The sequence below is a fragment of the Adiantum capillus-veneris genome, chromosome 19, assembly GCF_014529385.1.
Source record: "Adiantum capillus-veneris isolate H3 chromosome 19, ASM1452938v2, whole genome shotgun sequence".
Taxonomy (NCBI): domain Eukaryota; kingdom Viridiplantae; phylum Streptophyta; class Polypodiopsida; order Polypodiales; family Pteridaceae; genus Adiantum; species Adiantum capillus-veneris.
The window spans coordinates 25,451,129-25,476,760 of NC_140949.1; the positions used below are offsets into that span (position 1 = coordinate 25,451,129).

A 25,632-nucleotide genomic window follows, 5' to 3' on the forward strand; every position below is an offset into this window, starting at 1 on the left:
GCCATGATGGCTTGTTTTTCTCATTTCTTTTTTTCCTCTATAATGTTAGGAAATATGACGTAGCTAAGTAGATAATTGAGTAGATTACTTAATGGAGAGAGATAAGTTTCACGCACAAAAGATTATAGAGTAGAGAGAGAGAGAGAGAGAGTACACACGATATACTTAGTTCACCCAATGTGGGCTACATCCACGGGAAAGCAACCACTTAATGGCTTTAGTACTTCAAACAAAAAATAAGTTACCAGATTGAACCCACTACATCTTTCTTCAAATTGAACCCACTACATCTCACTTCAAATTGAACCCACTAAATCGGCCACCGATCGACCGGTCATTTTCCGACCGCTGTTCGGCCATAATATTCCGGCAAAAAGGAATATTCCAAATTTTGGTTTCCGGTGAGTTATTTTTCTTCACGCACAATGGTTTTTCCTCATAACGGGGGCCTTACAAATGTGCGTTTTTTATCCAGAAAATTACAAGACGTAAATCGGACTCCATACTTAACAATCTCCCACTTGGAGACCGATCTCCAAACCAAACGTGTGAGACTGCTTTCCATCCTGGCTTCTTATCCTTGAATGCCATTGAAGATGAACAAAAGCTCAACTTCTCCTTGTTGACCACCTTTGTAAACATGTCTGCAGGATTTTCACTTGTATGCACCTTTCCTAGCTTTAGTTGTCCCTCTTCCAAAAGAGTGCGTATGAAGTTATATCTCACCTCAATGTGCTTTGTCCTTGAATGAAAATCTGAGTTCTTTGCAAGATGGATAGCGCTTTGGCTATCACTGTACAAGACACAATTGTCTTGTTTGAATCCAAGCTCTTCTAAGAATCTGTGAAGCCACATAATTTCTTCGCTTGCCTCCGTCATTGCTACATACTCTGCTTCCGTGGTAGAAAGTGAGACCACTTTCTACAGCTTTGAAGCCCAGCTTACTGCTATGCCTCCAACCGTGAAGACATAGCCAATAGTGCTCCTTCGAGTTGTCACCTGCCATATCTGCATCAGCATACCCTTCTAGAAAAATATCAGTTCCTCCAAAATACAAAGCATTTGTTGTTGTCCCTTTTAGATACCTAAGTATCTACTTCACAGCTTGCTAGTGCTCTTTACTTGGGTTGTCCATGAACCTACTTACAACTCCCACTGCATGTGCAATGTTTAGCCTTGTCCAGACCATAGCATACATAGGAGAACCTACCACTCAGCATATGGAACTTTAGACATATAGGCTATCTCCTCTTTGTCTTTGGACACATATCCTTGGTTAGATTAAAATGACCAACCAAAGGTGTAGAAACCGTTTTTGCATTTTGCATTGCAAACCTTTCTAGTACCTTCTTGATGTTATCCTCTTGAGATAGCTTTATTGTCTTCTTCGTCCTGTCCCTTGATATCTTCATACCAAGTATCCTCTTTGCAGTACCTAAATCTTTCATTGAAAAAGATTTAAATAGTTCTTCTTTTACGTCTTTGATGTCCTGCATGTTAGCACTTGCAATCAGCATGTCATCAACATACAACATTAGGATGATGAACTTCCCATCTCCCAAATTCTTTGTGTAGACACAATGATCTGAGTTCCATCTTCATAATCCATGATCTAACATCCATCGATTGAACTTCAAGTACCATTGTCTTTATGCTTGCTTTAAACCATACAAGCTCTTCTTTAATCTGCAAACCATTTTCTCCTTACCTTTTACTTCATACCCCTTTGGTTGAAGCATGTAAATTTCCTCCTCTACGTCACCGTGAGGGAATGTCGTATTTACATCCATTTTGCTCAAGATTTAGATCATGAGCAAAAGGCTTAAGACAAGCCTAATTGAGTTCATTTTTATGACAGGAGAAAATATTTCATTGAAGCCAATACCTTTCTTTTGAGAAAACCCTTTTATCACAAGCCTAGACTTGTACCTTTTCTTTCCCCCTTCTTCTTCCTTCAGTTTATACACCATCTGTTTTGAAGTGTCCGCTTACCTTTAGGCAACTCAACCAAATCCCATGTTTGGTTGTGATCTAATGAGTCCATCTCCACTTGCATGCTCTTCATCCATTCTTCTTTGAATTCGTGTTGCAGAGCTTCTTGTATGATTCCGGCTCTCCAGAATCTGAGATCAAGAGATGGTTGAAGGAAGAAACGAACCTTTCTGGAGGTCTACTTGCTCTTGTAGATCTTCGGAGAATAGGTTGAGGCTCCTCATTTGGTTGACGTTGTTGCAAGTTGTCATCATTTGCACTCCTTGAGTCTTCACCGTCCTCAAGATCCATGTACTCTTCACCTCTTTCTTTTGTTTGTTTTCTTTCCAAGTAATCTTTGAAAATATTTTGTTCATTGAAAATTACATCCCTACTCCTAAAGATTTTACCATCTTCATTGTTCCATAGGCGATACCCAAAGTCACCGTATCCATAGCCAATGAAAAAACACTTTTTGGACTTTGCATCTAGCTTTGACCTTAGGCTTCTATCTATGTGCATGAAAGCCTCGCACCCAAACACTTTGAGAAATGAATAGTTCACCAGTTTACCTGTCCATGTCTCTTCTAGAACTCCCCCATCCAATGCCATTGAGGGTGACCGGTTGATTAAGTACACAGACATACTTACAACTTCCGCCCAAAGCTCAAGCGGTAGGCCTGCATGTAGCCGCATGCTTCGTGCTCACTCCATGATTGTCCTATTCATCCTTTCTGAAATCCCATTTTGTTGAGGTTTCCTTGGGGTTATCTTTTGCCTCAGAATGCCATTGCTAGCACAAAAGCTTTCAAAAGCTTGACTGCAATATTCGCCTCCATTGTCGGATCTGAGGCATTTAACCTTAGTACCTGTTTCATTCTCCACAAAGGGTTTCCACCTATGAAATATGGAAAACACATCAGATTTATTCTTCATTACATAAACCCATGTTTTCCTAGTTGCATCGTTTATAAATATTACATAGTACAATGAGCCACCAAGTGATGGTGTACTTGCAGGACCCAAACATCAGAATGAACCAGCTCAAGTTTTTTATTTTTTCTTTCATTTCCTGATTTTTGAAATTTTACCCTCTCTTGTTTACCATAAACACAATCTTCACAAAACTCTAAGTCCACTTCTTTCAAACCTGATAGAAGCTTCTTTGTTTGAAGGATTTGCAGTCCTTTAGCACTCATATGCCCAAGCCAATAGTGCCACACCACATTGTCGACTTCTGTAGCTATTGCATAAGTTGAAGATTGCGTGCTGACAGTACACAAGTAAAGTGTACTGACCTTTTCTCCCTTGGCAACCACCAAAGATCCCTTTGAGATCTTCCACCGTTTGTTTCTGAATGCAATGTTGTGACCTTCATTGTCCAATTGTCCTGTAGAGATCAATTTTTTGCGAAGAGAAGGAACATGCCTAACATCTTTAAGCTTCCATTCATTTCTGTTAGAAGTTTTGACACAAACTGTACCTTTGCCGAAAATTTCACAAGCTTCATCATCTCCCAAGTATACATACCCAAAATTACCTTTGGTGTAATCTTGGAAATGCTGCTTGTGCGGTGTCACATGGAATGAAGCCCCAAAATCTACTATCCAGGAGTTAGACACATTGTCAAATGAGAGAATTAGAGCATCTTGCTCTACTTTACTTGCCACATTGGCCTCCGATGTTGGCTTGTTATCTTGAGACTCCGACTTCTTCTTCTTCTTGGACCAACAATCCTTCTTGACGTGGCCCTTCTTGCCGCAGTTCCAACATTCAAGAACTGACTTTGTGTGTGACTTGCTCAGCCTTGTGCGATCACGACTCTTTTGGTTTTTGAACCTCTCCTTAGGCCTTCTTCTTGTTTCCACTGATAGTGTAGCACTTGATGATTCTCATGTGCTTCTCCTTCGCATTTCCTCACTTAGGAGAACACCCACAACATCAAACTTAAGAGTATTTGTGCCAGAGATAGAATTACTTACAACCATAACAAGGCTGTCCCAACTATCCGGTAGAGATGATAGTATAAGGAGAGCTCGCATTTGTCATTGAAATTGATTTTCACCGATCAAAGTTGACTTATGTGTGTGTTAAAGTCATTTAGGTTTTCTGCAACTCAACCATTCTCTGCCATCTTTAGATTGAATAAGCGCTTCATGAGAAATACCTTATAGGATGCCGATGATTTCTCGTAGAAGTTGTCAAGTGACTTCACCAAGTCCTCCGTGGTCTTCATCTCCAAAACGTTGAAGACCACCGTTGACGCCAATCTTAACCGGATTGTTCCTAGTGTCTTTTGATAAAGGATAATCCATGCTTCATCTACCATCGTTGCGGGCTTCTTTGCAAGACCACCTAGTGGCAAATAGAGGTCCTTCTAGTAGAGATAGTCTTCAATCTGCATCTTCCAATGTTGGTAGTTTTTGTCATTGAACTTCTCAATCTTGAGCTTCCCTTCCTCTGCCATTACTACGATCAAGATGTTTTTATTGACGACATCCCTTGTGCGCTACCTCCTAAACGAGGTAATGATGACCATGCAATTGAACCTTCTTCCAGGAAGTTCACCGCCTAACAAACCTCCTTATAGAGTTTCTCAAGCTCAACAAGAGGAGATTATGCGGCAAGTGCATGAGTTAGTTGAGAAGGGCATGGTTAGGCCTAGCTCATCTCCATTTTGCTCACCTGTGCTATTAGTGCAAAAGAAAGACGGCACATATCGTATGTGTGTCGACTATAGAGCACTAAATAGGATCACTATCAAGAATAGGTTTCTCGTTCCACAGGTAGAAGACCTATTTGATAAGCTACAAGGATCGACCTACTTCAGTGGGATTGACCTAAAAAGTGGCTATCATCAAATAAGGATAGTTGATCAAGACATTGTAAAGACCGCATTTCACACCACATTTGGTCTTTATGGATACATTGTCATGCCTTTTGGCTTGACCAATGCACCAGCCACATTCAACCGCTTGATGGAGAAGTTGTTCAGGCCTCATTGAACCTTCACTGGAGTATTCTTTGATGATATTATCATCTACTCTAATTCATTAGACTTACACAAGCAACACCTCCAGGTAATATTTCAAGTTTTGAGAGAGAATAAACTTTATGTTAATCGAAAGAAAAGTGAATTTTTCTTGCAAGAGATTCAGTATTTAGGTCACATTATCTCTCAAGATGGCATCCAAATGGATCCATCAAAGTTAGAGGTAATATAAGGATGGCCTAAACCAAGGAATCTTCATGAACTAAGAAGCTTTATAGGTATGTGTGCATACTATAGACGCTTCATAGAAAAGTTCTCACAAATTGCGGGACCATTACATGACCTAACAAAGAAAAGCATTAGGTATACATGGTCTGCTAAGGAGAACAATGCTTTCGAAAATCTTATCTCTCAACCTGTGCTTACACTACCGGACCTCTCAAAACCATTTGAGGTCCAATGTGATGCTTGTGGTGATTGCCTTGGAGCTGTTTTGCTCCAAGAAGGGCACGCCATAGGCTATGAGAGTCGAAGGCTCGACCTTGTTGAGCAAGCTCTAGGCATATATGAAAAGGAACTCCTTGCAGTTCTACATGCCTTAGACTCATGGAAGCACTATTTATTGGGGACTCCTTTCATTCTGCGAACGGATCACCAAAGTCTTAAGTACTTCATGACGCAGACCAAGCTCTCCAACAAACAAATGAGGTGAGCAAATTTCCTTTCGCAATTTCATTTTCATATTGCTCACATTTCTGGCAAGCATAATCAAGTAGTTGATGCACTCTCAAGACGACCGACAGTGAATGCGGTTTCCATAGCAACTCACAATGATCTATCTTCAATGATATATGAGTATGCTATTGATCCCGATTTTAGAGATGTGATTTCAGCCCTTGCATTAGGGAAGAAAGAAGAACCATTTACTTTACAAGATGGTTATCTTCTCTACGGCAATAGACTATGCGTTACTAACTCACTACGTGAGAAAGTAATGTATGAATCACATGCTCCACCTTATGCGGGGCATAGAGGGATTCAGTCTACCTTAAAGGGAATTGAAACATATTTCTATTGGCCTACCATAAAAGTGAACATACAAGAGTATGAAAGTGAACATGTGGTATGCCAAAAGACAAAATTTGATAGAGGGAAGCAACTTGGATTGCTTCAACCCTTGCCAATCCCTAATTCACCATGGGAGAGTATATCCATGGATTTTATCTTTGGATTGCCTAAGTCTATCCATGGGAATACGGGAATATGGACGATAGTAGACAGGTTCAGTAAACAAGCTCATTTTATACCTGTCAAAAATACTATCAAAGCCCATCAAATGGCAACCCTTGTCATTTCACAAATTTTCAAGTACCATGGCTTGCCAATGTCCATAGTGTCGGATAGAGATCCTAGAATGACCAGTAATTTTTGGAAGGGTCTCTTTGAGAATTTAGGGACAAGGCTAAACTTCTCTTCGGCCTATCATCCACAAACGGATGGCCAAAGTGAAATAGCTAACCTAACCATTCTCGATCTACTAAAAGCCTATGTAACGGAAGTAGATCAAAGATCCCAATGGGAGAAGTACTTACCCTTAGTGGAGTATGCTTACAATAACACTGTACATACTTCCACGGGAAAAGCACCTTTCGAGGTAATTGAGGGGAGATCAAAAAGTCCCTTGCTACTTAAGGTACATGGGAAGATCTTCGTTTTGCACATGAGTATAGCCGGGACGTACAAGAATCTTTAAAAGATTAAGGATGTTATCTCTATCTCACAGCAAAGGCAAAAGGCTGCTGGTGACAAGCACAGAAGATCCCAAGCCTTTAAAGAAAATGATTGGGTCTTATTAAAGTTTCCCAAGGCTCGATTAAGGCACACGACGGGCAAGAATCCTACGGGACACCAAAAGTACTATGCTAAACTAGCAAAAAGGTACTATGGCCCCTTCCAGATTCTTAGGCCAATCAATGAGATGGCCTATCAACTCAAGTTGCCCAATCATTGGCTCATACACAATGCTTTCCATGTGAGCCTATTAAAGCCTTACAAAGGAGAGCCACCTCAAGAACCAACTATTGAAGACCCACCAGAGATCGAGGACCAAGAGGAGGTGTTTCAGCCCGAGTCCATTCTCTGACATGAAGACAAGGTATTAAGAGGCGGTAAGACTATCCGACGATATCTTATTAAGTTTAAGAATTATCCTTTTGAAGATGCTAGATGGATGCAAGGCATACAATTAAAGGATAACCTAAACCTTGTCAATGCTTACAATGCTTCCCAAGAGTAAGCAAATGTACAAAATGTTAAAAATGAACAAAGTTTTTGTCTTATAAGACTCTCTTTTTCTTTATTGTGCACAAAAATGAAGTAGTATGCATGCTTAGATCAAGTTTGCGGAGACGACGTCTCCCAAACACCAAGTAGAGCTTGTCACTCTACTATGGAAGATTGATAGGACTAATGTGCAGACATGCTTGCGGCAGCCTCAGGCTCTCAAGCGCCAAATGGACTAGTCATTACAAGAGTGCTTGGGTGGAGAGAGCAACAAAAAACATAACACCTAGTTAGATAGCATGAACAATACTTTCAAAAGAGAGAGAAATTAAGCTATTGACAACAATTGAGGACCGGATTTGCATGGAGCCGGTCCCCCCTCCAAAAGGCTTTGTATTATGGTTTCTCCCATCAAGAGAGACATTGTACAATACAATTCTTTGTGTTCCTTCAAGACTAGCTAGTGCAATGAAGATGAAAACTTCATGCACTAAGCAAAAGACTTAGCAAACACAACATCAATTATCCCCGGTCTCAGACCCAAGACCTCACACACCTTCGAAGATGGTGAGAGCTAGTAGGGTATGAGAGTAGATTGAGAGGAAGAAGGAGTATCTTACGAGAAAGATGTACATCTCCTCACATAATCACTCATATTAGCATAGCTTAGCTTAGTAATTATCATGGTAGAGGAGATGATCATGCATTGAAGCTTGGCTCTTGGTTGGATTTGCATCCACATACCAAGAGTGTGTCGATGTAGGCTTCTATCTCACAAGCTTGGAGTAGGTGATGAGCTCTCCATTAAAGCTTGGGAAGAGATAGTCTTTTTCTTGCTTCTCACATAGACTGTGTGAGAGTGTGTGTGTGATAATGCCTTGCAAAAATCAGCCCCCTCTCTCTCTTGGGCGAGCCGTCTTGCTAATTGCTCTTGCTATCCTCCCATTGGACCTCCCCAGGGCTAGCCAATGACTATTAAGCAGCATAAGTGATAGCCTTCTGACATGTGTCCCCCTTTCCCCTTTTGTGAGAGCTATAGGTAATTTAATAATTCAACTAAACTCTCATTGGACCCCTTTGCCTCTTGGCCAATAGGAATCAGGCAAGCCATTGGGCTGTTGAATGCTCATTGGACCCCTTGGGAGACTGTCCAATAGTCTTCTAGAGGACTTAATTCTCATTGGTTCTTTTATCAAGTGTTTTTAAATTAATTAAACTAGATTTACTCTAGCCTAATTCTCATTGGTCCACCTCCAAGGCCATCCAATAGGAATTGGATACACCTTGTGGGCATCTGGCCTAGGGAGCTGACATGTGTCCCTCATTCCCTTTGTGTAAAGGGAGCTTGTGTGTGTGTGTGTGTGTGTGTGTGTGTGTGTGTGTGTGTGTGTGTGTGTGTTTGTGTGGCTTTCTCTCTCATCCCCTACATGCTAGGCTCGCCCCCTCCTATGTAGGGATGTGCAAAGACTTTTTTGGACACACACAAAGAATCCAATTCCCCTATGGTTGACCTTTGGACACAACCTTTGAATTTTGGAACCTTAGCATTTTGGAAGTCTTAATGGGCTGAACCTTAGGGTCTTTTTAGCCCATTGTTTCACATGGCTCTTTTGCAGATGGCCCCCCCTTTGGATCCCTACTGTGGCCAGTCTGCTAGCTTAACCAATATTCTAGCTTTTTCTCCCCTGGCACTTCCCCATATTAAATAATCAGTTTAACATGAGAAAATCATTTAGGAGAATTATATATTGATTATTATGACATTACCTCTCTCTTGAAATCATAGTCATCCTCGACTATGGTGTAGAGAAGATAAAGCATATTCATGAGTCCTTTTCTTAGCGGGTAGAGGATCCCTATGTTACCTTCTCTAAGTTCCCCTCCAAAAAATGGCAAATCAAGGATAGTAACCACATCTCGGCCTACAACTTTTTTCCTTGCTTGAGCAATCTAAGCTCTTACCCTAGTGATTTCTTTTGATCTCATGGGAAGGTTAGAGAATATTGTCATCTTTGTTCAGTAAACCATATTATCTTTCCAAGCATGCACAAAGTCTATAACCATTTTCCTTTTGAGCAGTTTGAAATGTGTTTGTTAGCTATATCCAGTTTACAACCCAAAATTCTCTAGTCAAGACAAGGGTGCTTTGAGCAACCAAACGTTTCAAACTTAACTTATTTCTAAACTCAAGGAGGGCATGCGAACGAGGATTTGGCAAACTGGTAGACCCTTCAAGACAATCTCTTTGCTCTCGAATCATCATTCTTCTCTTCTCCGCCGTGATGGCCCTAGCTTGCTTACTACAATAAAGAAGGAAAGCCTAAACTTGCTTAAGAGCTTTCTCCTAATATTTTAAATGATTCCTATTGCGAAAGAAAACATCCTCAAAAATGCATTTGAAACTTGTTTCTTAGAGATTAGAGTTTGAACAAACTTCTGTCAAAATGAGGCCAACCAGGTGTAAAACAAAAGTTACCTTTGTCCACATTGATCAAAATAGGAAAATGATAAAAAAATACTAGGGATGTCAATATGGCAAGCAATATTATCCTACATCAAAAAAATTAAAAGGTATTCCTAATGGCTTCAAAAAAATTAAAAGGTATTCTTAAATTTTTTTCAAAGATTCTCTCAACAACAACAAAAATGATGCGCTAGTCTATAGCCCCTAGCAACGGACAATGATGAAGCACGTAGATTTGCAACAATATTAGCTAGGAAGGACGGATACAACATTGAGAGAGAGAGAGAGAGAGAGAGAGAGAGAGAGAGAGAGAGAGAGGGGGGACACTTTAAACAGAAGAAATCGTTAAAGGAAAATAAAGGTGAAGAGAAACACCTCTTTGTATGGACACAAAAGGTGTTTTGACTTTTCACCTTCATATGTCTTTTGACTTTCCACCTTCATCTATCTTTTCATTTCCTAAACTCACCCTTCACTTATGCACTTAATAAGGCTAGAAAAATACATTTTTCCTCATCGATCAAAATAAGGCGAAACTTGAAATTCTCCCAATTTTCAAGTCCAAATTTGTGAAGCTTTTGCCAGTGATTACACTAAAACGGCAATCTCAAAATCTAACCGGGATTTTATATTTGTCAACTAGTTAAAACACACTAGACCCCTCGGTTTCTTTTCTAACACTGGCACTTAATATGTTTTGAAAGAATTTTTATTTTTTTGTGATTGGGGAGACCTAATCCTACTTTAAATAAATGTCAACATTTGTAGTGCATCTAGAACCATGGTTCTCTCAATAGATACAGGCTAGCTTTGCACGGCCGCATTGTGTGTGACACCTCACTAAGCTCCTCTTTCAATAGCCCTGACTCTCCCTTGAGTTTTGGGAAAGTCGTGAAGATAAAGAGGAATTTGAGGAAATAGAAAAGTTTCTTAGCCACAAAATCATAGCAAAGGGTGAAGAGCTATTGAATGAAGGGTTAAAATGTAGGCATTGATGAGAGCAGCCGAATGGCCATTGGCTGCTTTTGAAATTTGCAGGTGGGAAGGTGCCGGGGGACCCCAATGTCCCATCTGCCCTTTGTGACTCTCAACACTGAACAGTCGGCTTGCAGCAACTTTCACATTTTCTTTGCGACTCTTCTCTCAAATCTCAATGACTGACTCGCTGAGCGCGTCTGGAGGGGAATCTGCGCTCATCCTTTCATCAGTTGCATATCCACGCCCATATGGCGAATTGAAAATTTAAGACCTTTTCTGCAGCAGCCATTGGGTCCTTCCATTTCTCCTCTCCCTCTCTCTCTCTCTCTCTCTCTCTCACAGCTTCGCCCGGTCGGCTCCCTTCTATTGGGGATTTTCTTGGGCGCCCACTTCCTCTTTCGAGGGTCTCTCTCTCTCTCTCTCTCTTGTTGATCCTGCCTTTTCACCACACATCAGTCATTGTCGGCTCTCTCGCTCTCTCGTAAACTGTCCATCACAAGATTCCGGTTGGCAGCTGGCTTCTCCTGGTCGCTGTATTTCTCATCATGCTCTTCGCTGGTTTTCAACACGAAAGAGCTCCTTGCTACTGCTGCTCACTGCTCATACTAGCTACTTCTCTCGAAACTAGCGGACTTCTCAACTCCCAGCTAGCCAGCTCACACCCAAGTATTTCAAAGTCGAAGCGCCTTTCAGCTTCATCATGTCGCTGTTGAGGACAGGGGTTTTCTGTGTGGACTACATTGCGGTAAGGATCTACCTCTTGGATAGACATGGCAATGCTTCTCCGTCAAAACTCTGCACGGGCATGAGAGTGGCGGTATGATCACCGGTCTTTGTACATGCCTCCTCCTGCCCTTTTAAATGGCTTGTGTAAGGGAATGGCTCTAAGAAGAGCCTCCTTCGGTAGCTCGTTAGCAGGAAACTCCTTCGAGTCACCTCAAGCGTCTGTTCTTACGAATGATGCTGAATCAAGATCCCCAGCGACATCCATTGCATCAGACAATGAGCTTCCTAAGATATTGTCGGTTCTATCGGCAACCCTGGATTATCTGATTGCCAGGAATGAGCAGGACTTCCCCATCTTCAAAAGTTGTTTCAGTAATGGTCACATCGGATCCCCTGTTCTTTGCAATGGCCGTGTCAATAGCAACTTCAAGCTCACTTTGTTTCATGGCCTTCGAGCACCAAACATTGGAGTACACAAGTATTTGGAGCGAATTTACAAGTACACAAACTGCAGCCCATCCTGCTTTGTTGTGGCTTATGCATACATGGATCGCCTTGTTCACCGTCATCCAGATCAGCCCATCATGTCTCTTAATGTACATCGTCTCCTTATTACGTCGGTGATGCTGGCTGCAAAGACTCTTGATGACATGTAAGTCCTTCTCTGATTTTGGATGATTGTCATCAATGCTGTGTCTCTGCTCACCAGAGTATTGCAATGCAAAATATGGGGAATCTGAGAAGTTTTTGTTTTGAATTCTTGAATTCTTGTGCAAGTTGATGGAATGGCAGACTGCACAAATGCATCAATATCTCTCAGCTTGTACCGGATCACAAAAATGTAGGCAGGTTTTCAATGGTTGGGGATATTAATTTAAGTTAATTTCCTTCACATGACTGGAGAACTTGGAAAGTGCTATGTTTATTACCTCCATGCCGTCTTGAAGAACTTAATGTCATGCATATGGTTAGTTAGTACTACCATTGAACTTATTGTTGTGGAGGTTTGGTGACATGTTGAGATTGTAGTGGCTCTCATTACCATTAATTAAGGGTTAATGAAGTACATTGCAGGCGTGCAAGTGTACTGTTATTGTATTTTGCAGTGTGCATTCATGGGTTGGTGCATCTTATTTTGTAAGTTCAAATTTTCTTCACCCGGGGAAGGCATAGTTATTCGTCTCTTTGTCTTTACATCTTTCACAGAGATCTACTGAAACTTTTAATAAATTCAATAGCTATTCCGATTTGTCTCATCAGGCATGGAACTCCTAAATGTTTTTTTTTTTTTTTCTGTCTTTCAGACACTACAACAATGCTTTTTTTGCAAGAGTTGGAGGTGTAAGCATTGCTGAATTGAACAGGATGGAGCTTGATCTGCTATTCCGGTTGGACTTTCGACTTTGTGTGACCACCCACACATTTGAGAGCTACTGTCTCCATTTAGAACAGGAGTTTTGCCATCTTGGGCACAGGCCAATGGGTAAAGGGCTACCTACTCTTGCCTTTTCCAAGTCAGAAGAATTCCCAAATGCTAAAGAACCGCTTGCTTCATGAGGATAACGTGGTCTTGAGTGTCATTAGTCGTTTTTTCAATGAAGCACCTCCTGTATTTCGAAAGGTTTGCTTTTATAAGCAAATGTGTGCTTTCACATCTCCAAATGTATTTGGACTGAAGCTCCAAATCTTATGCGACATCTACATCTTGTGCATTGCTGTATTTATGCAAGTAGTATATGTATGTATAGTCTCTGTTACAGACAAGTCAATGTGGAAATGCTGCCAAGGGGTTACGGTCGGTTTCTTAATCTTTGATCTTAATTTTTTACCCCCAGCTCCTTTGATCTGCTTCTTTCAAGGTTTGAACAGTTTGTTATGGCATTATTGCAAATGTACCAGTTGTAAGATGGGTGGCTTGGATTCCGTGAATGATTAGGTGCCATTGTTTGCAGCATGTGGAGTTGATTTTAGAAAGGTGAACCGAAATGATTTTACCTCGAAGCAATTGTTCATTGATGCCTCCCAAGATATGGCTTGTGCTTGCTTACGGATAGAAGAGAATGGATGGATCAAAGTGACTTGATTGTGCTCCAAAACAACCAAATGGCTGGTGAGGAGATGGAATCTGTAGCAACTTGACTGTGTGCCTCAACAACCAAATGGTTGGACATTGAGAGAAGATTGATATAGGAGCATTGTAAGAAGAAATTTGTAGCCTACAAATGTTTACTGCCTTAATCACCTCTCCTCTATTTGAATTTGTTTTATATCGTAATCTTCTTCTTTTTTTCGCTGTCTCAGTTTTACGGGATTGTGCTCTCACCCACACTTCATGCCCACAAGTGTTCAACTATAGTGGGTGTGCTCAAAGGCCCTCACCTTAACCACTAGGACAGCTCCCTTGAGACCAGTTAGTTGTGATCATTTTGAAATGATGATTTTTTTTTGGAGGGAGGCTCTAAAAAAGTTATATGATATTATCTCTTTCATGCATTGATGGGTCACTTTACAGCTGTCACTATTTTGGGTTGTGTACCTTATCTACAGGATGAGGATGGGTTTCTGGTTTTGTTATTAGTTTTAGTATTAAATGCTTTTGTGTTGTGTGTCTGTGTGTGTGTTTTGGGTTTTTTGGGGTAGACTCAAAACCAATAGATATCATGGCGAGATGGTATCCACTACATTGATCACGGGTAACCATTCTCCAAAGCCTTTGCCATTGGCATACCAAAAACATGCTGCTGAAACCACACTGGCCAGCTTGAAAATGGCCATTTGTAAACATGGTAGCACCCAAATCCTTTGTGTAAACATGCTTTAACTAAGCAAATGGGACAATATCTATATCTATACTAATAACGATGGGGAAAGGGGTTCCAGCCCCCTCCCCCGACCACGTACTAGCAGGAGAATGATCCGGCCAGTGTGCCCTGTGCCTCCCGGCTTGCACGACACATGAGAGAGAGAGAGAGAGAGAGAGAGAGAGAGAGAGAGGCGGCTGAAGGTTGCCGGCCAAACTAGTTAAGCTTAATTGCTTCTCTTATGCTTTTGCACATATAGGTAGCTGCAAGGCGTTGGGAGGCAACCAAAATTATGCTCACCAACATCCAAAAAATAAAGGAGCATTTGTGTGAAGTTTTGAGTATACTAGGCTAGGCAGTCATTACAACTTACAAGAGGGAAAACCAAAGCCACTGTGAGTTTTAAACTTAAGGGGACATAATCAAAGGTGAAATGAAGCTTTTGGGTGTTGGTTTTTGTGGTTGTGAATGAAAGACAACATTATACAATGAGAAGTAGCTATTTGTAAATGTCACATGATGGCTAGTGATATGGTTATTCCAATACAAATTTGCAGGGAGAACAAAATATCAAGTTAATGCTTGCACAATATCGGTCGAAGTCATTATCCTTGTGTTGGCTGTGTTAGCTGAGGTGGTGTATTTTGTGTGTGAGTCAGAGCTTTTGTTGTTTTGTCTTGAAGTTTATAAAGAATTAAGGTCTATTGATTGCTATCTTTATTGCCTCTTTTCTCTTTGTCGAGATGGTCTCTCTACTCATCCTCCTCCAAATAAGGAGGGATTTCCGTTTTTGAAGAATGATGGTGTGGTTCCATGTACATAAAAAGCCAATTGGATTATTATTCTCTTTTTGAGCATGTGTGATTGTAACATCACTTTTGGAAACTGTGATAGAGAAACTTATGGGGCCCAAGGAATGTGGATGGAGTGTGAGAAGCAATTGAAGCACTCTATGTAAGATGGCAGATTGTTGTGGAATTTAGAGTTATAAAGCGCTATTTTATAGGTAAGCATGCCATGAGTGGACCCTAAGTTCATTTTAGCAAGTCATCTATGCATTTGCAGCCTCCCACATTGTATGTAATTTTCCCATCATGGCATACTTGTCATTCACTTTTTAACTCAAAATTTGTCTATATTGTCTTGACTTTGTGTACATTTTTACATGATTTGGGCTTGACTTGTCTTCATTGCCCAGTTCACAAGCCATAGCTATACAGTAGACAATTCTACTATATGGCACAGGAGTACTTCATAGCTGCTATTGTTATTATATTGCAAATTCCCAAATTGTAACAGAGTGCTAGAGTGGCTCCTATTATATAATGCCCGTTTTGTACACATTAGGAGGAATAATGTCGGGACGAGGGTCCCGAGAGGTCCACTTAAACTAGGCAAGGAACTATAAAACAGCTGGGTTGGGATCCATTCAGGATTTAAATATAGCTATGACGGGAGGCCTCCAAGGTTGTGCTCACCATTAATCTCAAAATATAGGAACTTTTGTTATCTCCAAGTTTAGCTTTACTACATTAGACAGTTGTTGCAACTTGTAAGAGGAAAGAGAAAAGCCATCATAAGTTCTTTACTTTTAAGTGATAGGTGACCAAATGCAACATCTAGATATTGCTTTTGTAGTTGCAACGACCGCAAAGATGGAAGTTAAGATCATATACACGATATAACCTTTTTGTAGACTTTCACTAGTTGTTTAATAATATGATTATATCGATACAAGATTTGGGAGACATAATTTCAGTCTTGTACAAGTATGGAATATGTTGCTAGGGCTCTTGCCCTTGGACATGGAGTGCATCCTCCTCCTGGGGTGGGTCACTCTAGAAGGAGGTTCCTAGCTGGTTGCTACAAGTTCTCTCCATCATTCCCAGCACGTGGTGCATCAATTAGATGGCCATGGTGATGCCTACGTGTGGCTCTTGCTCGATGGTACTCGGCCCTTGCCTGACCATGTAACATGGCTAATATTTGGAAGGGATAAGCATCTCCCCATGTGGGCCCTCGTGTGTGGAAAAAAAAAATCCCCATAACTAAAGATAACCTGTGGATATTCTCTGCTCCCCTCCTCCCCAAACGTGGGTCCTCCCCCATGCACCACTCTGGCAGGTCTGTGTAGGGTGCTTGCAACCTGCTGCTCCCATGCCTCTATAGCTCTCCTCTCTCCTCTAACCTCACCTTCACCTATTGCACCTAATCTCTACACGACCTGTGGTTGCAACCCAATGGGACTATGCACGCCCACAGACATAATAGCACACAGCTCTCCCGCACGTGCACACATGGGGAGTCGTTGCCGAGAGAGAGAGAGAGAGAGAGAGAGAGAGAGAGAGAGAGAGAGAGAGAGAGAGAGAGAGATATTATCCCAAGAGACCTTAAAGATCTATCCGCCAACAAAGAGAGTTGAACTCGAGACCTATATTTCAAGAGGGAAATGGCATAACCAATCTACCACACTTGGGTGATATGGTGTTTGGAGGATTGTCAAAGCATTGTCCACTCTCAAGGAGGTAGATCCATGCAAAATCCATGGGCTGTGACAAAGAATGTAAGACTAATCGATGGAAGCCTGAGCTAATATCTATTTACACTCTAGAGCTTTTGAGTGGATGAATTGACGTTATGGTGGGTGGATCAGCATTGACGAATTTACTCATTATGCTGCTTACCACACCAAATAAACTTTACACTACAAACTACAATTTGAATCATCTTTTCCTCTTTCAACTCCAATGGATGCTTCAAGAGCTTGAGCCCTCTGTTTAAGAAATAGTTTCACAAGAAAAAAAAGCAACTTCAACCGTGCAATGAGCGACTTCGCATAATAAGTCATTTGTTGCCTTAAAGCACGACGCGAACCATACAATTAAAGACCATTCTGATTGAACAATTCTAGAACCCAACGCGTGTAACATTCTTTAGGATGCATGAAAGAGGTGACACAATAATGTTTCTAAGCAACATTGGTAGCCTTAGCACCACATAGGCGAATCCCTTAGGTGTTCAAATACATGATCAAGATCAGGTTGATTTGGACAATTCCAATTCTCATTTGGCCATATTATGTAGGCATGCATGAGCATTTCTCAAAAAAGGAGCATTAAGGTCGATTCAGCTTTAGCATGGGAAGCTAATAGCATAAAGGTGATCCCCATGTTTCGACTCGACCTTATTATTCATAAATCCAAAACATAGATCTTACAATTGGTAGTAACATTTTGGGAAATTGCCACAAGGAAACCATCATAACCTTAACACATGCGAATTACAGCGCTAAATAAATGAGGTTAATAAATTAATGCAATTGGCATTCTACAATAAATGATAAGAACCCATTTGAGGCTCTAAAATGAAAATGGAAGGGCCCACTTCCAAACTAAAAATTTCAACACTTCACCTGCAAAAGTCATATGAATGCCAAACTCTCGTCTTCACTGAGGCTTGGTTTAGAAAGCCAAAACGCGCAGGCAACAAAGTACTTGCATAGGTATAAAAATGAGAAGGTGTTATACAACTTTGAGCCTCATTCACACTACATTTGGTACTTTCCAGTACACATTTCCCTACACCTAACCCTTTAGAAGGGCTATGTCATTTGCAAGAAAGGTGTTAAGGATCAGGGCTAGCTTTCCTTCCAACTTCTCATTCCTGCGGGGTTCATAGAGGACAGCAAACACATCAGCTGCCTTTGCACGCTCTGCAAGAAGATTAGCAATGACTTTGCATGCTTTTTCATCAACTAATGATGGCAATGAAAACCGTAAGTCTCTTGCGTTAGTAGTAGCCACCGCAACTGATTTTCCAGTGACTCTATGCACCACTTTTGCATGTAAATACCTTCTCGAAATGTTGATGTCCAGTATGAAGGGTTTCATGTACTTATCTACTCGTTGACCCCATGACTTCTTGTTCTTCTTTGGCTCACCACTAGCACGCCTTGTCCATGCAGCTTGTATCAAAGGGAAGGTAGCCTGATCATATGGCAGACTGCTCATTGCTTAACTAGACAAAAGGAAAGAATATTTACACTGAAAAGACATAACCAGATGAAAAATGTAACACTGCAAAGAGAGCAGGTATTACGAAAATGGAAAACCTCAAGACCTTCAAAAGTTCAGGTATCACGAAGCTTGAGGGAAAAAACCTAAAGATAAGTACAAGAGATAAAGATAAATGTGAACATTCCAAAGAACCCCGTCATTGCATAATTTGTGGAAAGAATCGTTATAGATGAAGAGAAATATTCTGTGAACCAAGATCTCTTCAAGAAGTTGATTGCTGAAAATAAAGCAAATCCAAGGAATCTATCTAAGAACAACGAAGGCAAAGAGAAGTCCAAAACAAGGAATTGCAAAAGTTGCTTATAAAGCTTGTGCCTCTCTCTCTCTCTCTCTCTCTCTCTCTCTCTCTCTCTCTCTCTCTCTCTCTCTCTCATGCTGATTGCACCTCCTACTCCACAAGATCTTGAGGCCATGGTCAAAAAGTGAGTGGATAGGCGACAATGAGGCACCCTCTCTTATAACTCTTGTCACAACATGGTGATGTTAAGGGTTTTTTGGGAATTATATCCTCACTTTCAAGGATAAAGAAGAGCGGATGAAGCTATTACCCCAATCTCGCCTTCTCAAGGAAAAAGAGATTTGGATTGCAAAGGAACTGACCATGAATCAACTCAAGATTAAAAGAAGCGAACTCAAGAAGATGCATGAAGCTCGCAAACAAGGTAAATGGGCAATTTACCAAGGCGGTAAAGCCATCATCCAAGAGTTTCGAACTCCAAAAGCCGACTCTCCCCGCAAGGGACCCCCCCCTAGGTTTTGTTCTTTTTTTTACCCTTTTGATGGACTCTCGGTCCTTAACTGATATGTATCGATTGCCTTCACCGAGGAGAAAAGCGTTGTAATGTTTTGTTTTAGTCCCATGGGTCATATCTGACCTCCGTGGACGATACTTCTCTCTCTCTCTCTCTCTCAAAGTTCAATTATTTTGAAGTTTCTGTTCGTGTGTTGCTATTGATTTCTCGCTTGGAGTGTCTAGGCCTATTACAAGTACCCACTCTTGAGATCAACTTTGCTAAAAACCTTTGCGCCATTGAGTCTATCGAGGATATACTCAATGTGAGGCATCAGGAACTTTAATAACCTTACCTGATGGTACCCACTCTTGAGATCGACTTTGTTGAAAACCTTTGCGTCATTGAGTCTATCGAGGATATGCTCAATGCGAGGCATCGGAAACTTCTTCTTGATGGTCATCTTGTTGAGTGCCTTGTAATCTATACACAAACGAGAAGACCTATCTTTCTTGCGGACAAACAAAATAGGAGCAGCAAAAGGACTTACACTAGGGCATACGAAGCCCCTGGCCACTGTTCTGGAGTCTTTAGGTCCTAAGTCATTGAAGTGGCATACATGAATGCCGCTTGAGCTCCTCATTGTAGCTCACGCTTAGCCTGCACGTGAGAAATGAGAGGTAAAGAATGGAGGCCCTGCTCACCACGAATGACCACGAGAGAGTCACTTGCGGGTGAGAGAATGAGCGTGTTTTCTTTCCAACGAATTTGTGGGTAGTGCTCACGAAACCATTTAATGCCGAAAATCAGATCACATCCTGTGAGAGGTGAAACAACAAATTTGCGGCGGAAAGATGCCTTTCGAACAGAGACTAACACACTAGGACATTCCTGCGTGATTAAAGAGTGCATGTCGGGAGCGAGCATATCCAGATACCTCGATAGGAGCCGCTGGAGTAGCTTCTAAGCAAGACCTGCTTACAAGAGAATCACTAACCACATCATGCATACTACCAGAGTCAAACAAGATCACGCAAAGTAAGCATTAAATCGATGCAGCCAAGAATGAATCATAGAAGCATCCATCTTACCATCATACATATTGAACGTCAACTTCTCAGTGACTGGATTGTTGGAGTCGCCATCTCTACCTGTGCTACGCCGGCTTCCTTGAGTGGCTCGCTCTTCGGACAGAGTACCTTGTAGGATCAACTCTTTCATGCGTTGGTCCCTCTACGCCTCTCGCTCTAATTCCATAGCCGCTCGCCTTTCTTCGGCTGCTATGCGTTGAGCTTCGCGTGCTTGCTCACACTCAAGCTCTATAGCCGCCCTCTGTTCTTCACGTTCTCTGTCCATGGCGGCCCGTTGAGCCTCTTGTTGTAGCGATGACGACAACGATGCTTGCGTAGATGCTGAGACTGCGAGGCTAAAGGGCTAAAATCTGAAAACGCTATGGATACTCGCTTGGGAACTACGATTTGCGACGAGGCTATGGGCTGATCTGCTATCGCTGGTGGCGGCGATGGCTGAAAACTAAAAAACGTTGAAGTAGATGCTGGCTGAGAACTGAAAACACTGGTGTAGATGTTGCGAGGGCTGCGACCGCAACGAGGCTAGGGCTGTCCGCTGAGGATCTACTGCGGAAAGGGGCTGAGTGCTGAAGTAAAACGCTGATGGCTGATCTGGAGAACATTGATGTTGCTAAAAAACGTTGGCCTTGCTGATGCCAAAACGCTGATCAGGCTGGTGCTCTAGTCTCTAGAGAGGCTCCATCACTGCTCCTCTGCCTTCTATTGGTGCCCCAAAGGCTTGCATATATACTTGCCAGAAGCTGGGTCGAGCGGTCATCCTAACACCCCACGACCAACAATTCCAAAAGTGCCTTAATTAAATTAAGTGCACTTCAAGAGGTGGTTCACGGGTAGTTAGGAAATGGTTCACATGAGGTGAGAATGCTTGGTGCTAAGGTACTGGCTAAATGCTAGTGGGTTGTGCAGTCAGAGGGTATGCAACTACTCTAAGTGCCTTGACATGCACGTCCTGCGTACACGTTCACAAAGGTGCCAGAACACTTCCTAGGCTGTCTTCAACCCTAGAAGTAGGAGTTACAGCTTGTCCACATGCACATAGGGTTAGTTGTGCACGTGACATTATAGACCATGCCGAAATATGGGAGATGGAGTATAATAGAGAAGACTCTTTTCCAAAAAAGGATAAGAAGAGACCATTCAACTCAACAGTGAGTTCTTTGGAAGGACAAAATCAACATCAAAGGCAACCTTCAAATCAAACAAAGATCAAGTCCTATTCCTCCTCTAATGCGCCTTAGTTTCGCTCCACTTTATACCCTAAAAGGAAGCATTTCTCTGAAGAAGAAAAACAACAATACATGAAAGAAGGTAAGTGTTTTAAATGCGGTCAAACAGTGTATATAGCAACGCAATGTCCTAACAAGGGACCCAACGTACGCAATGCGGTGGGCAACACAGAACATACTCCAAAAATGCTTCAATTAATGAATGCTTGGGGACAATTTCAAGGAACACAAGCCTTGTTGTTGCTAAATGGACTATTTTCTTGATTTCTTATTTTCTCGAGTAATTTCTTTTTATTGAAATTAGGATATTTAAATATGTGCACTTGAGCCGTAAGGTTAGGAACTGTAGATCTACTGGAATTATTAAAAGCCATCAAGAACGGAAAACTCTGATACGTCATATGATGGGTGACATTAAGCATCGCCAAGGGGTTTTACGCCGGGAAACGAATATTCTTGATGCATCACGTGATAGGGTGACGGGAGCATCGGAAAGGGAATATTTTGTTGGTAAGGTAGGAAACCCGAACTGGAAAGAGGAATAAGCGTAAAGACGCAAGCACAAGAATAAAGATGGGGTCTGAGAAGCCTTTTTTAAGAAGCGGAATAATTTAACAAGTTTTCCGGGAAGAGCAAACGCTTTCCCGTGAGGAATCTATGTCTGCATCGCATTTGTGCATGTGATTGCATCCAGGGATGCCTGGGAAGTGCTGTGAAAAGCATTGTTTCTAACTTATAAGGTTTTATTGAGTTTTTGGGCAAATTCGGCCCAATTTTAAAATATGTCTGCCGCCCACTTAATAACTGGGCAGCCACTTGGAAAATAAGGTAGCAAAACCAACCAACGATTTCACTCTCTCTATTTTTGGTAGAGCAGTAACAAAAAAAAAAAAAAAACATCGCATGCCCTCACTCAGAGGAGGATTTTCCAACGCTAGCAAGAGAAGACTCTACCACCAGAAGACGCAAGAGATCGTGAGACTACGAAGCACGGAAGTCGCTTTTCCCGCACAAGAGCGACAGGTATCGATTGTGGATTCGCCATACAAATTGTTGTCCCGTGTTTGTGTGTGTGTGTTTGCAGGTACTTCATTGCGAAGGAGAAGCGAGAAGGCTTCGGCCTACGCTTGGGAATTTTGGGAACGGGATTTCGGAAATTGTCTGCAGAATCTCGACTCCGAGTACAGACGGAAAAGGATTGAGAGCTCATCTCTCGGATTTCCCTCACGGGAAGGAACGACCATTGAGTCTAAGAATTAGAACAGAGGGGTTTTCTCCGGTTCTTGTGCTTGTAAAAAGATTCTCTTTAAGGGGGGGAGACCAACCCATCTTCTGGTCCCAAATACTATGTCGAACTTCTCCCTCAACTTTGTTTAGTTGAAACATCATTTATTTTCATCTTGTTGATTATTCGTGTGCGCTCCCGTTTGTGATAGTGGTATCAAAGCTCAAATTCCTCTCTTTCTCTGAAAAGGAGGACGATTCCAGAGGAAGGGAAGAACCATGACAAGCCACGGAAGAACCGTTAAAGACAAACTTTAGCAAGTCCCAATCCAACTCACGGAATTGCAACAACTCATTTCGTTGCAGGCTATCCAAAAGGCTTTGGAAGGAATCAAGAAGCCGCAAGGAACGGATGCCGATGGGCATCAAGAAAATCCTGCTAATGGAAGTAACCCGCAGGGGGATGGTGCGGAAAGAGGTGCTAAAACGCACAAGGGATCTCCGGATCAGGACAAACGGCCTTCCAAGAGCAAGGGCCAAGAAAAAGAACTTTCTCTGCTTAACGAAAGCAAGCATGTCTCTATCTCTTCTCCATCATACTCTCCTGACTATACTACTACATCTACTTCTCATACAATATCTAAATGTTCTCCCAAGAAGAAAACTCCTACTACTACATGATTGGGTACCCCCTACTCGAATACTGGCTTCAAAAAAAATAAAACGTGCTCCTAATTCAAAGATTCCACTCAAAAACAAGAAAAACGATGCGTTAATCTATAGCATGTAATGACAGGAAATGACGAAGCACATAGATTTGCAACAATATTACCTAAGAAAGATGAATACAACATTGAGAGAGAGAGAGAGAGAGAGAGAGAAGAATGCTAAAGAGAACTAAGAAGAAAACGCGAAACATTATATGGACACAAAAGGTCTTTTGACTTTTTATCTTCATTTCCACCTTTATCTGTCTTTTGACTTTCCACTCTTTTCATTTCCTAAACTCACCCTTCACTTATGCACTTAATATGTTTTGAAAGAATTTTTATTTTTTTCAGATTGGGGAGACCTAATACTTCCCTACATATTATTAAAGAGAAGCCCCAGTTCAAGAGGGATAACCGCAGACGTCACCGCAAGATGCGGATTTTCAAATCCGGTGACAAGGATGTTGAAACCGGCCCGTAGGGCGGTGGGCTTAGGCTTTCACCCAATACATTACTTTAGACTTTAGGACACAAATGAACTTCATGAATAAGCATGTGACTGGAATTCAACACTTCAAGACAAACCACGGCCTGGCAGCTAGAGTGCTACCAAGCAGACAACGACACCCTGTTGGCCCCCAAGACTAGCGCCCCTTTCGGTATTTCTTTATTCTTATTATACTTGAGAAAAACTTGTAAACTTCTACAAGCTGTCCCACTTTTATCGGGCTGAAATTCCTCTGCTCCAAACCGACTTCGGCAACATAACCACAGTAGAAGTCTCAATGGACAATATCCCAAGCAAACATTGACTTTCCACGCACTTTAAAGCTCTTTGCAAAACCTGACAAGAAATTGCAGCTCGCTGAATTCTCTGTTTTGCGCTCTGATCCGCGTGCCGATCACTTTTCTGGGTAGCCCTCAAGCTCTCGCACATGTAGGGTCACTTGCCCTTTGAATTAGACGAGATTCCTCGTGGGAAATCTCTCTAAATTGTCTTGTACAGGCACCCAATGCTTTCCCGAGGCTCGTCTGACACCCTGTAGGTCAAAAGTACACGTCAAGGACACTTTCCCTTGCGGTATGGAAGCTTTCCAATGAGCTGCAGGTCAATTTCAGCATGCTGTAATTTTCTGTTTTGCCACTGTTAGGTGCCTACTGCCCTGCACACGCATCCCGAGGCCTTTCCGAGGCACCCCTGGCAATTCCTTGCAGTTTAGGTGCAAAACCCTAAACCTGCAGAAAAACACAGCAGGCTGTAATTCCTTGCAGTTTAGGTGCAAAACCCTAAACCTGCAGAAAAACACAGCAGGCTGTAATTCTCTGTTTTGGACCGTTACGAGCGGAGCGAGCACTTCTACACATGTCTCACGTGCTCCCACATGCAATGGGACAATTCCCTTGTAAATCAGACGAGTTTTCACGCGAGAAAACTCTCCGTTCTCATATTCCTTCGCGATGGAACTGTGCATACCTGAAGGGGATTAGCAATTAGCTAATCCGGTTCCTGTACAGAAGGCTCTTGCCTTGGCAACCGCGCATAAAACCCCCAGAACTGTACATGGTCATCTGAGAAGCCCAACTAGTGGGGCATTACCATATGTGCAAAGGGGAGAGAGAGATGCGCAAGAGCAAATCATCACACTACATAGAGCAAGGGAGAAGGCAAGCTTTTCATTAAAGCTGTGAGCACCTACACCCACTACTCACACTACATAGAGCAAGGGAGAAGGCAAGCTTTTCATTAAAGCTGTGAGCACCTACACCCACTACTCACACACACTAAAGCACTTCATGGGTTGAAATCAGCCCCCTCTCTTGAAATGGGCGCCCCCTCTTGCTGATGCTTCTGGCAATTGCATCAGGAGCCGCCATGTGTCCAGTTTGCCTCTTTTGAGTTAATTTCCTGGGCCTAAATGACTTTGAACTGAGCCTAGACACCCTTTGACTGCTCGGATTCCAATGCCGCTTGGCCGACCAACTCGTGGTGACCTGCCCTTTCCGACTGCGGGTGAAACTCTCGGCCGTCGGTTGTTTCACACTGGCCATACAATGTCCGGCCATTTGTAACTTCAAAAAGAGGGTCCCAAAAATCAAACAAAAATCATCGAAAAGAAATCAACAACTCAAGTTAGCAATTGCCACGTCTTCGTGACATACCGTCCTCTTAAAATCGCAAACATCCTGGATTGCGTGCCATATATACATGCCATAGATGATTTAGTGTGGTAAGAACCCTTTTATCATCGCATGTATTCGCAAGAAAGACTGTCAAAGCATGTGTACAAATGACTTAATGAGACCTTCGCACTTTTGTCAAACAATGCACACTGCTATTGCACTAAATCCATGAGTACAT

General features: G+C 42.0%; 2 protein-coding genes across 2 annotated transcripts in view; one reads left to right on the forward strand and one right to left on the reverse strand.

The window, feature by feature from the left end:
- Nucleotides 1-10,767: 10,767 nt before the first annotated feature.
- LOC147433719 (cyclin-U1-1-like) lies at nt 10,768-13,666 on the forward strand. The gene is made up of 3 exons (XM_086490346.1): nt 10,768-12,066; nt 12,719-12,897; nt 13,367-13,666. The coding sequence occupies exons 1-3, from the start codon at nt 11,528-11,530 to the stop codon at nt 13,495-13,497; spliced, it is 849 nt and encodes a 282-aa protein (XP_086346472.1). The 5' UTR covers nt 10,768-11,527; the 3' UTR covers nt 13,498-13,666.
- Nucleotides 13,667-17,696: 4,030 nt separating this feature from the next.
- LOC147433720 (uncharacterized) overlaps nt 17,697-25,632 on the reverse strand; it is a 60,943-nt gene continuing 53,007 nt past the window's right edge. Inside the window, exon 2 of the mRNA XM_086490348.1 lies at nt 17,697-18,201. Coding sequence (XP_086346474.1) covers nt 17,800-18,201 — 402 coding nt within the window. The 3' untranslated portion in view covers nt 17,697-17,799. The remainder of the gene's footprint in view (nt 18,202-25,632) is intronic.

Bases quoted from the DNA above. Each gene is read 5' to 3' on its own strand.
- LOC147433719 (XM_086490346.1), top strand. From the start codon at position 11,528: ATGCCTCCTCCTGCCCTTTTAAATGGCTTGTGTAAGGGAATGGCTCTA. The intron at 12,067-12,718 runs GTAAGTCCTTCT...TCTGTCTTTCAG, and splicing joins GCAAAGACTCTTGATGACAT to ACACTACAACAATGCTTTTT. The intron at 12,898-13,366 runs GTAAAGGGCTAC...CATTGTTTGCAG, and splicing joins TCTTGGGCACAGGCCAATGG to CATGTGGAGTTGATTTTAGA.